General features: G+C 45.2%; 1 protein-coding gene across 4 annotated transcripts in view; it reads left to right on the top strand.

The window, feature by feature from the left end:
• DVL3 (dishevelled segment polarity protein 3) overlaps window positions 1-14,048 on the top strand; it is a 148,482-nt gene extending 134,434 nt beyond the window's left edge. For 2 of the 4 annotated variants that reach the window (XM_029615106.1, XM_029615103.1), the window contains 4 exons: window positions 9,768-9,956; window positions 11,364-11,576; window positions 12,953-13,342; window positions 13,813-14,048. In XM_029615106.1, coding sequence (XP_029470966.1) covers window positions 9,768-9,956; window positions 11,364-11,576; window positions 12,953-13,342; window positions 13,813-13,844 — 824 coding nt within the window. In that variant the 3' untranslated portion in view covers window positions 13,845-14,048. Of the gene's footprint in view, window positions 1-9,767; window positions 9,957-11,363; window positions 11,577-12,952 lie in introns of all 4 variants that reach the window. The other 2 variants (XM_029615104.1, XM_029615105.1) reach the window with 2 other exon arrangements.
• The last annotated feature ends 1,840 nt before the right edge of the window (window positions 14,049-15,888 follow it).

The raw sequence follows: 15,888 nt of genomic DNA, 5'->3' as shown, positions 1-15,888 counted from the left end.
AATCACAAATGGAGAGTGGCAAGTATGTAAAACTAATAGCTATAATGAAGGCATGTAGCTAGGTGCTGCACAGAAACATTTTTGCTGGGAGAATGACTCTGTGACATTGCGATCCGACTTAATAAAGCATAATAGCAGGACCAGCCCCTGAAGCAGGCAGCAGTGCTGCCAAAACACTGACTGTGTTTTCTTTCCAAGCAGTAGTTTGGTAACATCAGCACTTTGATGCCCATGAGCACTGTGTTACCAGTGTATCTTTTTTGTAACCTCTTTTTATCCCAGGACAAGCAGGATGATAGTCCTCACATACGGGTGACGTCACTGGATGGAGCCCTATTATGGAAAACTTTCTGTCAAAGTTTCTAGAAACTTTTGACTGGCATACTGAGCCCACTGAGCATGCTCAGCATGCCATGATCCCTTGAGCCACAGGGGTCTCCCTTCAGTCTTCATTTTTCCGCGCTGCAGTTAGCATCGCGGTGAAGGAGCCCTGTGTGATAGTTTTTCTCAGAGAAAAGTTAAAATATTTTTCAAATTCATCCCCTTCATAGGGGTCTCCCTTTCACCACTGATCAGTGAGTACTCTTTTTATTCCTGGTCGATACTGTTTAACAAATATTTTCAGGCAGAAGGCCATCGACAGCTGTCCGGCCTTCAATATGGCAATGGGTTTTAAAAAATGCCTGAATTGTCCTCGCACCATGTCCACACTGACCCGCATGTCGAGTGTGTTTTGTGCTTGGGCGAGGCTCATAATGTTTCCACCTGTCCACAATGTGCCGAAAGGACGGCTAAAGGTAGAAGGGCCCGTCGAGAAGATGGAACATCTCTTCAATATTCAATTGATGCCATCGACTCAGTCATCTCCAGCTGGAGCAGCTAAAAAGTTAGTCATTCGAAAACGTCGTCCGGACGGAACTGGTGACCGACTATCACCAATGCCATCTCGGTCATCCATAAAATCTACATCAGTGCTTGAGACAAAGAGCGCCGAGCATCGACAGAAACATCACCATAGTCATTGGCGGGATCCCGATGTCATTTCGATTCCCGGAACACCTTCGATGCCCGTCGAACCATCACCGAAAAGGTCTAGAGTGGAAGAGCCATGATACCTTCGATGCCTCTCACTCCAAGGCAATCTCCACCGGTAACAGTGCCAGGTACCGTGCCACCACAGGGATCTGTGAAAGAACCGGTTCCGCCTTCTCTGCCACCCCCTATAGCTGCTCTGACCTCACCAGCTGTAAGGGAGGAACTGGATGGTTTCATCCGCCAGGCAGTAAAAGATGCTTTGAGAGACCTTCAACCATCGATGCCGTTACCGTTACCGATACCGATACTGATTCCATCACCGGCACCGATACCTGTTCCAATGCCCGTACCGAAGCAGACACCGGACCTTTCACTCTATGCACCGATACTTGCTAAACTCGATGCCCTCATCAGTGCTCTCCTGATGCAACCATTGCCATTGGGAGCAAAAACTCTGATTCCCAACAGAGAAGACGATGCCTCGGGGACTTCACCGATGCCTGACCCTATACCAGGACCATCGGGTATTTCCCATCCAAGAACTCCGGTTTCTCCATCGATCCCATTTCTTCCACCATTGATGCCACCGCTGAAACCCTCGATGCTGTCTATGCCACTGTTCATTCCTCACTCCACTCCTCCACGGCATCCTTCCTCAGATACTTGGGATGAGGGAGACACCGATACTTCATCGGAGGATATATTATCTGAACAATTCCCACCTGAAGAATGGAGGAAATCACCACCGGAGGACCTCTCCTTTTCAAATTTTGTGAAGGAGATGGCAGAAACCGTGCCTTTCCAGCTGGTGGCAGAAGAGGACACCAGACAAAAAACCCTGGAGTTTTACAATTTGTTGACCCTCCTAAGGAAGTTCTGGCAATTCCTGTCCATGATGTTCTTGTTGATTTATAACACAGACTGTGAGAGCACCCTTGTTCAATCCCACCAGTAAACAAACGGATGGATCCCACGTATTTGGTTCAACACATACCAGGTTATCAAAAGCCTCAGCTTCCACACCGGTCTGTGGTGGTGGAATCTGCCCAAAAGAAGTTGAAAAGAATCCGCCCACACTCATTTACGCCTCCTGGTAAGGAACAAAAATTCCTGGATACTCTTGGCAGGAAAATGTTCCAAGGTTCCATGCTTGTCTCCAGATTTGCGTCATATCAACTTTATATGACTCAATATCAATGCAATTTATGGAAGCAAATACAGGAATTGACTGAGTCATTAACAACACCAAGATTCCTTCAATAACATAATCTACAAGGGTCTGAAGGCAGGCAAACACGAAGTCCGTGCAGCCTATGACAGTTTTGAAACACCTTGCAGGATGGCTGCAATGGGGATTAGTGCCCGTAGATGGGTCTGGCTAAAGGCTTCTGACCTCAGGGCCGAGATTCAAGAGAAGCTAGCGGATTTACCTTGTACTGGTGAAAATCTTTTTGGGGAAAAGGTTCAAGATGCTGTGGAGCAGCTAAAAGAGCATTCTGAGCCTCTTCCACAGCTATCTGCTGTTCCAACAGATACAACATCTTCTGTACATTGGACAGTCAGGAAAGACACCAGGAAAAACCCTATTACAGACCACGGAGATACTATCCTCCAGCACCCCATGGTAGGGCATCCAGACCCTCCCAGAAAGGTCAATCCAGACAACCAAGGGCATATAGGCATCAGCCTCCTCCTCAGACTGGCCCAGCATCGGGATTTTGAAAGCCCGCCAGAGGACAGCAGCCACTCTACCAACCCGATCCCAAATCTACCAGTGGGAGGTCAGGTCTCCTTCTGTCTACCCAATTGGTCAAGCATTACATCAGATCAATGGGTACTATCCATAATAACACAAGGTTACCATCTGGATTTTCTCACAGTGCCCAAGGACTCGCCACCAAAATCCCTTTGGGTACACAAAGATTGTACCACTCTTCTGCAAACAGAATTATCCACCCTACTGAGAGCCAGGGCCGTGGAACCAGTTCCCCGACCTCAGCAGGACAGAGGATTCTACTCCCACTATTTTCTCATTCCAGGAGGGCTACGTCCCATCTTAGACCTCCGAAATCTGAACACATTTCTGAGAGAAGAAAAATTCAGGATGGTTTCCTTAGGAACCATGCTTCCACTTCTTCAAGCAGGAGATTGGCTCTGTTCTCTGGATCTTCAAGATGCTTACGCTCACATTCCAATATTCCCTCCTCATCGCAAGTTCCTGCGCTTCCTGGTGGGTCATCAACACTTTCAGTACCGGGTTCTGCCATTTGGACTTACCTCGGCACCCCGAGTATTCATAAAGTGCCTAGTGGTGGCAGCGGCCCATTTACGCAAGGAAAGCATACACGTTTTTCCTTATCTGGACGACTGGCTCATCAAAAGCCACTCAAGACAAGGAGCTTTCAACTCTCTCAAGCTCACAATCAATCTGCTTCACTCGGGTTTTCTGATCAACTTCCAAAAATCCCAACTGACTCCATCTCACCTCCTACAGTTCATCGGAGTAGAGTTGAACACCACTGTATCAAAAGCCTTTCTCCCAAAAGACGGCACAGACACACTCTCCAGATTGGCGGAGTCTCTGCATACAAAGGAAACAGCTGCAGTCCATCAATTCCTAACTCTACTAGGCCACATGGCTTCCACAGTCCATGTCACTCCCTTGGCGAGATGAGCTATGAGAATAACGCAATGGACATTGAGATCTCAGTGGATCCAAGCCATTCAACCACTGTCGTCTCCAATTCAAAAAACCCACCAGTTATGTTTCTCTCTCCGCTGGTGGATGAACATGAACAATTTGCTCATAGGTCTACCTTTCCAGCAACCAGCTCCACAAGTGACCTTAACTACAGATGCATCCACCTTAGGGTTGGGGAGCGCATGTAGAAAATCTTCAAACTCAAGGTACTTGGATGAAACTCGAAGCAACATTTCAAATCAATTTCCTGGAGCTTCAAGCTATATGTTATGCTCTATATGCATTCAAGGACTGCCTTTCACACAAGACTGTTCTAATACAAACCGACAACACAGTTGCCATGTGGTACCTGAGCAAACAAGGGGGTACGGGTTCTTATCTCCTTTGCCAAGAAGCCGCACAATTTGGGACTGGGCCCTAACACATTCCATGTTTCTCCGGTCCACTTACCTAGCAGGCATACACAACATAGTTGCAGATCACCTCAGTTGCCAGTTCCAACCCCACGAATGGACCCTGGATCATTTAGTAGCGACCAAGATATTTCAACGCTGGGGTCAGCCAACAATGGACCTCTTTGCATCTCTCTTTGTGCTCCCTGCACAAAGAGAGAAACCAGTTAGCCAAGGACGCCTTTGCTTGCCCCTGGAACTCAGGCCTTCTATACGTGAATCCCCCAATACCGCTAATAACCAAAACTCTAGTGAAGCTACAACAAGACAGAGGGTCAATGATACTCATAGCCCCCTATTGCCCTCGGCAAATATGGTTTCCCCTACTTCTCGACCTCTCGATCAGGGAATCAATTCGCCTAGGCACAGCACCCACTCTCATAACTCAGGACCAGGGCAGGTTGTGCCATCCCAACCTTCAAACCCTATCCCTCTCAGCCTGGATGTTGAAAGCTTGATCCTACAACCTCTCAATATTTCACCTAATGTCTCTCAAGTGCTTGTAGCTTCATGAAAGCCTTCCACACTAAAATCCTATCGTAAGTGGGGAAAAAATTCACCACGCGGTGCACGCAGAAAAGTATTGACTCTTTTTCCTGCCCCACTTCATCTTTATTAGACTATCTCTGGCACCTTTCAGACTCTGGTCTCCAGACTTCGTCAGTAAAGGTGCACGAGTGCTATTTCAGCTTACCATAAAGGACTAGGGGATGCACCAATATCAACGCAACCCCTGGTCAGTAGATTTATGAGAGGTTTAATTCAGCTTAAACCCCCGTTACAGCCACAGAGTGGGACTTTAATGTAGTCCTAACAAGGCTCATGCATTCTGCCTTTGAGCCTATGGATTCCTGCAATGTCAAATTTCTTACATGGCAAGTTCTCCTTCTAGTAGCTATTACATCTGCTAGAAGAGTTAGTAAGTTACAAACACTTGTAACATACTCACCCTATACCAGGTTCCTACATGACCGAGTGGTCCTCTGTACTCACCCTAAATTCCTTCCCAAGGTGGTTACTGACTTCCACTTGAATCAGTCTATAAATTTGCCCACATTCTTTCCCAGACCTCACTTGCACCAAGACGAAAGAGTTTTACACACCTTGGACTGTAAATGTGCGTTAGCATATTATTTAGAATGCACTAAAGTCTATAGGAATTCCACCCAGCTCTTTGTTTCTTTTGACAAAAACAAACCGGGTAAAGCAGTGAGCAAACAAACACTCTCTAACTGGCTAGCAGATTGTATAGACTTCTGCTGTGAAAAAGCAGGCCTTTCTCTTCAGGGACGAGTAAAAGTGCACTCAGAGCAATGGCAACCTCAGCAGCACACTATTGTTCAGTACCGATTGCCGACATCTGTAAAGCTGCAACATGGAGCTCTCCTCACACATTTGCAGCTTACTACTGCTTGGACAAGGAAGGTCAACAAGATACAGCCTTTGGACAATCTGTCTTAAAGAACTTATTTCCAGTATAATCCCAACTCCTTTCGCATCCAACCTGCTGTGATTTCAGGCTGCCTCATCTTTTCCAACAGTCACCAGTTGTGTGCCGTTGCACAAGTTGTATGCTGTTGGTCCACAATGGATCCTTAATTCAGTAGGCAACTCATTCCAAAGTTTGGGCCAGGCAGGGAGATACTTCTCTCTCTTACCTGACTTGGTTTAATTGTTATATTGTTTTCATATGAAATGTCCGGAAGAGGTTCCTGTCTCGTTTTTCTATCTAGTACAATAATCTCAATTTTATTAACATTTAGGATTAGTCTCATATGTGTAAGCAGTTGCTTAATAATATTTAGTTGCCAGTTTCTATGCCTTTTCAAGAGTTTCATTTATTGGGACTAGAATTTGAATGTCGTCTGCATAGATAAAATGTGTTAAACCTAAACCAGTTAGTAGGTGGCACAATGGTAACATGTACACATTAAACAGAGTAGTTGATAACGCGGAGCCTTGCGGGACACCTGTATCAAGGGAAATTTTATCTGACCTTGCGTTATTAATTTGCACTATGTATGAACGATTTTCCAGAAACGATTTAAACCATTGCAGAGTTGTTCCAGATATTCCAATTTCTTCTAATCTGTTGAGTATGGTATGGTTAACTGTATCAAAGGCTGCCGAGAGGTCTAGTAAAATTAGAAAGTAGCTTTGTCCACTGTCAAAACCCCTTAGTACCGTATCTTTTAGTGCTAATAATAAAGTTTCTTTACTAAAATCTTTCCTGAAACCAAATTGGGCTAGGAAAAGAATATTGTTCTTTTCCAGATGTTCTGTCCGTTGTTTTTGGACTACTTTCGCTAGGATTTTGGCTAAGAAAGGAAGATTAGATATTGGTCTGAAATTATTTAGAATGGTCAGGTCTAAATTTTGATTTTTTAATATTGGCTTGATGGTAGCACTCTTTATTACCTCAGGCACTATTCCCTCCTTTAATGAGAGGTTAGTTAGAGAAGTCATGGTTGGAGCGATAGTGTTCACAATCGCTTTTAACGACAATATTGGGACTGTGTCTAGGGGATGGTTAGCGGGGTTCAACGTCATTATAAGTCTTTCTATCTCTTCTGTTGAACTTTCCTCAAAGCTTGACCATATATCTCTTTCTCTGGCTTGCATGTTTATTCCTTCATTTATAATGGGATCCATGCTCTCTATTAGATTAGTTGTTTTATTCTTGAAGAATTAGGCTGTGTCATATCTATTTTCTGGAAGCATAATATTGTTTTGAGCATGTGCTTTAGTCAGGTGCGTAACCATATTAAACAAAATTCTCGGATTGTGGGTAAATTTTTGAATTCTATAAACAAAATATTCCTTTTTTTGCCTGGTTTATCACTTTCTTATAATGCGCTAAAAATGACCGATACTCTCCGAGTGTTTGGTCAGTTTTAATTGATCTCCACTTTCTCCCCTTTTTTCTTAATCTCTTTTTTGCTTCGCTGATTTGTTTGTTAAACCAGGGATTTTGGGTTTTTGGTTTCTTAAATGTCTGTTTTCAGGGGGTTTATTTTCTCTGCTGTAATCAAATTGTTATCATACCAGGAATTAATGGCATTAGTTGCGCTAGAAAGGTCCACATTATCCCTATAGTTTTCAAATTCCTTATTTAGTTCCTTGGTTTTAAACGGAGGGCGATAGCTAAACTTAGTTGGAGGAATATTGTTCTCATCTTTATTTAACTTAAATTTTATACTAGTGTTTATTAAATAATGATCTGACCAAGGTATGGGAGGTGCATTAAATGTTCTTCACTGGGGTTTCTAAGGTGTTTGTAAAGATTAAGTCCAAGCTGTGTCCAACTTTGAGTTGAGCCTGTGGCTATTAAATTGAAACCAAGTGCAGCAAGTGAGTCCAAAAGGGTGCTGCATGCTGTGGATAGAGTTTTGGAATTCATGTGGAGGTTAAAGTCTCGGAGGATAGTTGTTGGCTTGTTTGGATTTACATTAAGTACAATAAATTCTATTAACGGCGATATATTATGTTGTAGATCAGACAAATTTGAAAATTGGCAGCTTCAAATAACGTGATTTTGTGGTGTACATTTTGAACATAATTTCATAGCATATGATTTTTTAACGATTAACATGAGATCCCCACCTCTATGTTTAGGGCAGGGAACCGAGAAACTGTCATACTTGTTGTTTGCTATTTGATTTATTAAGACTGAGTCAGAGTTTTTTAACCATGTTTCTGTTATTGCTATAAAATCTGGGTTTTGTCCAACCTGGCTGTCAAAAATACAACATGAATTTTAAAAATCATAAAAACTACTGCCCAGCAAGAATATATATGTACGCGAGATTATCTTTTAAAATTTCACAATTATTGTAACACAAAATTGGCTGTTTCTCAAAAACCTGATGTGATGGACAAATCTCAAAGTAATATCTGTGATCAGCATCAAAAAATCTATTTGGAACACCAAAAAGCCCGTGTAACAGGTATTTTATTTCTAACCGAGTGTGCGTTGAACAAAATAATTGAAATAGATACAAATAGGAGGGCGGTAGTGTTTGTTCTGAGAGGAAGAGCGATGGGGAGGAGGTTTACTTAAACCTGTACAAAGGGAGCCATAGCGTCCATTACCAGTAATTGTTGGGATTTCCATGATTAGACTATAAAATTAATTGGGATTGGGAAATTCTAAGTGGGTAAGGTACAGAAAAAGAGAGAGAGATACAGCGGTGAAAGAAAGTTAGAAGTTAAATGGTTCAGAGAGATATTAAATAATAATTGACAGTTTCTAAGGATAAGTAACTCGAGGGGCGCACAAAAGGCCGAGCCACTTTGTCGCGCTCCTTCGGCGCGCGGTGCCTCTGGCGTGTTACGTTCGGCCCCTTAAGCTGGCGCCTCTTGCTGATGTCGGGGGCAGGGCTAGCCCGGCACGGCCTTGGGGGGGGGGGGCTGCCGAGGGTGGAAGGAGGCTGCAGTTCAGGCAGGCAGACAGAATGGTGCACTCCCGCACTGATAGCTGGGAGTGGAGGCAGCAATAGACACTGGGAAGTTCTCATTTCTGTAGGGACAAAGACTTTTTTTTTTTTTTTTTTTTGCCTCAGCAGCATCAAATTTCCTTACTGGAGGCCTATTTAGAGAAGCCTCCAACCAAGTCTCCATATGGCCCATCAGGGATTATCTTTGGCAAAAGGCAGGTGCCCTTTATCTCTGACTCAGCATGAGTGTAGTGGACTAGAGCAGTGGGACTCAACCTTTTTCCCATCGTGACACACCTGACGGACCGCGCTCACATGTGTGACACGCTGCTCATTACAATTCACGGCAGAAATAAAAAAATAAATGTCCAGTATTATTTTTATTGTACTCTGAAAAGAAATTGCATAAATAGTAAACATCCCACACCAAACCTCCGATTTCTCAAGGCCGCAAGGGCCGACGTTGCTCCTCGTTTGCAACGCGCCATGCTGCTCTTCTTTGGGCCGATGCTGCACGCACTAGCTTGGTCTCTTCTCCCACACGCGTGGCCGCTGCACACCACTTCCTCTTCCGGGGCCGCGAGGGGCAGGAAGAAGAGACCATGCCGGTGCTGCTGACTCCAGCTCTGCTGTCGCTTTCCACCCGGGGGTTATCAGCATTTTAAGCCCGGGTGGAGGGTGAATTCCTATCTATTTCGCTGGGGCAGGGGGGAGTAGCTGGGTCGCCGAGAGACCGGGAAGTGGTGGCCACGCACCTGCGTGTGCTTGGCCGGCTGAGAGTTGAAGTTCTGCCCATGAGATGGTGCTTCCCTTCCACAACTTGATTCAAAATCTCGTTCAGAAAGGACTTTTCCTCTCTCTTTGTCTGGACAAAAAGGGCTAAATTGAATAAAGCCCCAAATGTGATGATATTGTGGCAGCAGTGAAACATGAAATCAGGCATTCTGGGGTCTGCATGTTTACACTGCCCTTCCTTTCAGAGTTAAAAGAACTGCAACCAGATTAACATATAGAGAAAGTACAAACAGTAACACAAAAACAAAAAAAAAAAAAGGGATGAAGTTCTGTGATGGATGGATGGCAGGAAGACGCAGCTTGCATTTGTCTTAACGCTTTCTCCTTGGTTTTCGGCTTCACTTGCAGGTTCTGACGTGGTAGACTGGCTCTATCACCACGTGGAAGGCTTCGCAGACCGTCGGGAGGCCCGCAAATTTGCCAGCAACCTGCTGAAAGCGGGCTACATTCGGCACACCGTCAATAAAATCACCTTCTCAGAGCAGTGTTACTACATATTTGGGGATCTGTGTGGCAGTATGTGTCAGTGGCCTGCTGGTATTTGGCTTGTTTTGTTTCCTTTGGGTTCAATGTACGTGGGAAGATTTTAGCGAAGGTTTGTTGATCTCTATCCGGCAGTTCCTTTCTTTTATTTCAAACTTCTGAGCTCCTCATGTGCATCTTAAAAATACAATTCAACACAAAAAAAATCAACTAAGCCGCAATTCTCTCAGCCCTCCCCTTCATAAGTGCATAACACTGCGTGTCCCCAGAGGAAACAACTCTTTAATTGTTGGATTTTGTTGTTGTTACTAAATGTTCCTGTCTCTGCAGTGCTCCTGCTGCAGCCTCCTGATGGACACAGCACAAGGATTAGATTGTCATCAAACTACACAGCAAATATCTTTTTTTGTCCCTTTGTGGAGATACAGCTCTGCAATGTGGCATTCTGCGCCCATGGGGGGGAGAGGATCTGTCAGCCGAACACGTTTTCCCCATGGGGATAGGGAAATACCTACAGTACCTGAATGTAATCTGCTTTGAAGAGTCAGAAAGGTGGAAAATAAGTCATTTAAATAATAAGTAAGATGATATAGATTGAAATGTCCCTTTATAAAATGACAGGAAAAGGGCAGAAACAAGCAAAACTTTCCACAGCTTATTATTGGCTATTTCCTTATCAATCTGTCTCTCACATAGCTCTGTCAGCACTTAGCAGCGCCCCCTGCTTCTCCAGTACTGAGACTCTCCCATATATGCAACTCTGCCAGTGCACCTGACTCCTGCCCTGCAGCACTCTCTGGTGTTCCCATACTGAGGAAACCACCCCCCCAATACCAGCACAGCTTGGTCAATGCATTGAGACCCTTCCCATACACACAGCTCTGCCAGTGCACCTGATTCCTGCTCTCTGCTATTCCCATACTGAGACTCCCTGCAACATCAAGACAGGTCAATCAATGCACCTCATTCCTACCCTGCAGCACCACCTGCTCTTCCTGTATTGAATACCCCCCACACTCTCTCACACACACACACACCCACACACACACCGCTTCCAATATACCTTACTCCTGTCCTGCAGCGCCTTCTGGTGCTCCAGTGCTGAGACCATCCCCCGCCGCTACCCAGCTCTGCCAGTGGACCTCACCTCTGCCCTGCAGCTTCCAAATTATTTTAAGTACTGAAGGCCAACCATTTTTCTTTGAAAATAAAACAGATTGCGGCCTCATTGGGAAATTAGGATGCCTGTTTTCGCCTGTTTCGGACTAACTTATCCAGCCAGTGAAAGCCAATGTTTCGTGGCAAAATAGTGTGAAATTTTATAGTGCAATTAATCACGCTCATTCATGACCTTGTCTCGTCCAGGTTAATGTTGGCCACTGTTGTAGGCGCTTTTTAGATTGAAAAGGTTTGCACAGGGTTATACCACTAGTAGGAATTTGTTTTTTATTCTCCTCACAGATATGGCCAGTTTATCTCTGAATGACCATGATGGATCAAGTGGGGCATCAGATCAAGACACATTAGCGCCACTCCCCCATCCAGGAGCTGCACCGTGGCCTATGGCATTCCCGTACCAGTATCCACCCCCTCATCCTTACACCGCACATCCAGGATTCCCCGACCCGGGATACAATTATGGTGGAGGCAGCGCTGGCAGTCAGCCTAGTGAAGGTACCTGAGCCAGGGCATAGGTCAACCTTAATCTCTCCTTTGGAAACATTGGACTGGCTGCAGTGGCTGGGACTTTCTTGTTTCCAGTTTAATGCTTAAATGGGTTTTATAAACCGGAAGGCAGTGTTCAGTCAGTCCCATAGAGTACAGAATGTCCAGGTATGCAGTGCAATGACGTTGGACCATTGTTTCACTCTGGATGGCTTCTCCCATAGAACTTCTAAATAATAAAAATATTATAAAGTAACTACAGTCCTCGAGTGGTGCCATAAAAAGTGAATGTGTGCTCACAAATGTGGCTTCTAGATCCTCTCGTTTTGGGCCTCACATGCAAAGGAATAGGTGGTAGGAAATACACAGAAAGAGGAATGCAACTGAAGGTGGGGCCAATTCTAAGATACACTATGGCATGTGTGAGTGCAGGGCCCATTTCTAAAATACAGTATAATGTGTACGAGGGCGGGGTCTCATCCTGAAATACAGTATAACGTATGCGAGGGCAGGGTCCCATCCTAAAATACAGTATAACGTGTACGAGGGCAGGCCCATTTCTAAAATACAGTATAACGTGTACGAGGGCAGGGTCCCATCCTAAAATACCGTATACCGTATGCGAGGGCAGGGTCCCATCCTAAAATACAGTATAACGTGTGCGAGGGCAGGGCCCATTTCTAAAATACAGTATAACGTGTGCGAGGGCAGGGCCCATCCTGAAATACAGTATAACGTGTACGAGGGCAGGCCCATTTCTAAAATACAGTATAACGTGTGCGAGGGCAGGGCCCATTTCTAAAATACAGTATAACGTGTGCGAGGGCGGGGCCCATCCTGAAATACAGTATAACGCGTGCGAGGGCGGGGCCCCATCCTGAAATACAGTATAACGTGTGCGAGGGCGGGCCCATTTCTAAAATACAGTATAACGTGTGCGAGGGCGGGGCCCATCCTGAAATACAGTATAACGCGTGCGAGGGCGGGGCCCATTTCTAAAATACAGTATAACGCGTGCGAGGGCGGGGCCCCATCCTGAAATACAGTATAATGCGTGCGAGGGCGGGGCCCCATCCTGAAATACAGTATAACGCGTGCGAGGGCGGGGCCTCATCCTGAAATACAGTATAACGTGTGCGAGGGCGGGGCCCCATCCTGAAATACCCTATGGCGAGGGAGGGGCCCCATCCTGAAATACCCTATGGCGTGTGCGAGGGCGGGGCCAATCCTATGATATGGTGTGCAAGGGCTGGACCCATTCTGAGATATAGTATGGTGTCCATTGCTGGCTTTCCTCTTGAAGTTTGATAATTCAGAATACTTTGGAAATGTTTTATCTATTCCAGACATAATTTTGGTACTGTGTTCTGTGTTGTTGCTCGCAGGAAGTAGAAGCAGTGGTTCTAACCGTAGTGGCAGTGAAAGAAGAAAAGAGAAAGATGTAAAACCTGGGGACTCAAAGTCTGGTGGCAGTGGCAGTGAATCTGATCACACGACAAGGAACAGCCTGCGCCGGGATCGTACGGCCAGCGAGCACAGTCATCGCAGTCACAGGAGCCACCATTCCACAGCCCATAGCGTCCGAAGCCACCACACGCACCAGTCCTACGGGCCCCCTGGGGTGCCTCCCCCCTACAGCTCAGCCATGATGATGATGCCAACGCAGCCTTCTGCTCTGGGCCCTCCAGGGGCCCCTCCGGGACGGGATTTAGCTTCTGTCCCCCCTGAACTGACAGCGAGCAGACAGTCATTCCGAATGGCCATGGGAAACCCTAGTGAGTTCTTTGTGGATGTCATGTGACAAAAACTTTACTTTTTTTTTTTTTTTTGTTCTTGAAAAGCACCATTTTATTTTTTGTTTTGATACTAAAAGGGAAAAAATGAACCTAACACAAAGTGTAACGACCAGCTCTGCCTGTGTGTGTGTGTGGTGCAGTTAGCACGGATACAGCTTGTGAACGGCAAGGCTCATCCACTCCACACTAATCTGCTGCAAAGATCTGCGGTCCAGCTTCCGCCTCTGCTTTGGACCGGGGTATGAGGAAGGGTAGGGGGAAGCTTTGTGCCTGATTGCTTGGCTTCACTTAACACCTTTTTTTATTTAACAAAATTAATAGCATCAGTTTTTGAAAGGCATCTTTAAAAGCTATCTGTTGCCAGAGGATCCATGGTTTTTTGTTTTTATCCTTTCTGCCTTAAATATTTTGTTTTTAAAACCTTTGTTTTGTTTTGTTTTGTCAAGCAGCAAAGAATTATGGGGTGTTTGACTTCCTCTGACCTTGCTGCCAGAGGAGGTGAAAGGTTCCTTGATGATGATGGGTGTCATGGCAGCTTTGTTTCACATGGAAGCAAGGAGAAGCATGCGTTCATGGGAAGAGCTTTTGTAATGAAAGAAGACATCAGATAGTCCTAGGAGAAAGCACCACAAGCCTTATTTGTGTACAAATAAAATAAAAAAAAGAGAAAATTGTGACAAATAAATGGCATGTTACAAACTTCTTCTAGCTATCTATTCTTAGGCTTCTATTCTGCCTTTAGGAACTCAAAGTGGCTTACAGGATTTCAGTACAATATACAATTCAATAAAATACAGCAATAAAATACAATTAAAACATATAAAACAACTCACAAAATCAAAAAAAAAATATAAAAATCAAACCACCCCAAAAATCATGAACAATTATCAAATTCCTCTCTCACATGGCTGGAAAGAGCTTGGCTTGCCAGGATCCCCACCCAGTGTTACAATTCCAGGTCAGGCCAGGACCTTGCTCCCAAAGGGCTACATCTCCTTAGGATCGCCCCTTTAGTGGCAACTCACCTCTGATGGAGGCAGACCTCGGTGGTGGTGGTGGAACCAGAAATGGTGGGTGGATTGAGGCAGGCTGGTCCTGTCCTGATCTGAGGCTGGTGTTTCTGCAGCAGGGAAGAGCTCCTTGCAAGACGGCAAGTTCCTGAGCATCATCCAGATCAAGCCAGACGCATAGGTTTTTCTCCCCTACTAGCAAGATGGCGATGAAGAAGAAAAGCTTTACTGAGACAGTGTGCCACCTGCACTCCCTCAGTTTTTCCTCTGTCTCCAGCAGATGGTAGAGGTGCAGAAAACCTTGCAGTCAGTCTGTGGAGATGAAGAATTTCTTTCAGTGGTGCTAGGGCCTGTTAGCGGGATCACCCCCCTTAGTAGAACAGGGTCAAGCAGGGGGTTGGTAACCCTTATTCGGCTTGTGTCCAGAGATTAAGAAGGGGTTGATAGCAAGTGGTACTCACTCATCCCCGATCCGTTTCTCCCGCCTGCTGAAAGAGTCCCTTCTGGCCCTGGCTGAATAATTCTACAGGGAAGTACCCGATTTTGTTTTTAAGGGGTTCTTTTATCATTTAAGGTACTAGCCCTTTAAGATTAAAAAAAGAACAGTGCAGCTGGGAGTTGCCTGGGACTCTGGCTGAGGCAGAGCCTCTGCAATGCTTTGCCTGTAGTACAGGGTGCTGGGGACTGACGGCTGCAGGAGGATGGAGGTGAGTGCAGGGAGATGTTCTCTCGTGCTTGGTGCCAGGAGCTCAGAAGCCCTCGCAAGATGTGGGAAAAGTTGCCTCATGTTTGCAATGCATCATGTGCGGTCACACAGAAAAAAAATCCATGCCTTGACATGGTGCTTCAGGAGAGGTTTTGGATCCCAGAGCTATCCTGTTTTCTGGCCACTTTGCAGATTTGGCCTGCTGAGCAGGGGCGGCTCTGAGGCAGTGGAGTGCCTCAGGGATCTGTATTGGGACCCTTACTTTTCAATATATTTATAAATGATCTGGAAAGGAATATGAGAAGTGAGGTAATCAAATTTGCAGATGATACAAAATTGTTCAGAGTAGTTAAATCACAAGCAGATTGTGATAAATTGCAGGAAGACCTTGTGAGACTGGAAAATTGGGCATCAAAATGGCAGATGAAATTTAATGTGGATAAGTGCAAAGTGTTGCATATAGGGAAAAATAACCCATGCTATAGTTATACAATGTTAGGTTCCATATTAGGTGCTACAACCCAAGAAAGAGATCTAGGCGTCATAGTGGATAACACCTTGAAATTGTCGGTTCAGTGTGCTGCGGCAGTCAAAAAAGCAAACAGAATGTTGGGAATTATTAGAAAGGGAATGGTGAATAAAACAGAAAATGTCATAATGCCTCTGTATCGCTCCATGGTGAGACCGCACCTTGAATACTGTGTACAATTCTGGTCGCCGCATCTCAAAAAAGATATAATTGCGATGGAGAAGGTACAGAGAAGGACAACCAAAATGATAAGGAGAATGGAACAACTCCCCTATGAGGA

The sequence above is a fragment of the Rhinatrema bivittatum genome, chromosome 9, assembly GCF_901001135.1.
Source record: "Rhinatrema bivittatum chromosome 9, aRhiBiv1.1, whole genome shotgun sequence".
Taxonomy (NCBI): domain Eukaryota; kingdom Metazoa; phylum Chordata; class Amphibia; order Gymnophiona; family Rhinatrematidae; genus Rhinatrema; species Rhinatrema bivittatum.
This window is presented reverse-complemented; position numbering and strand designations above follow the sequence as displayed.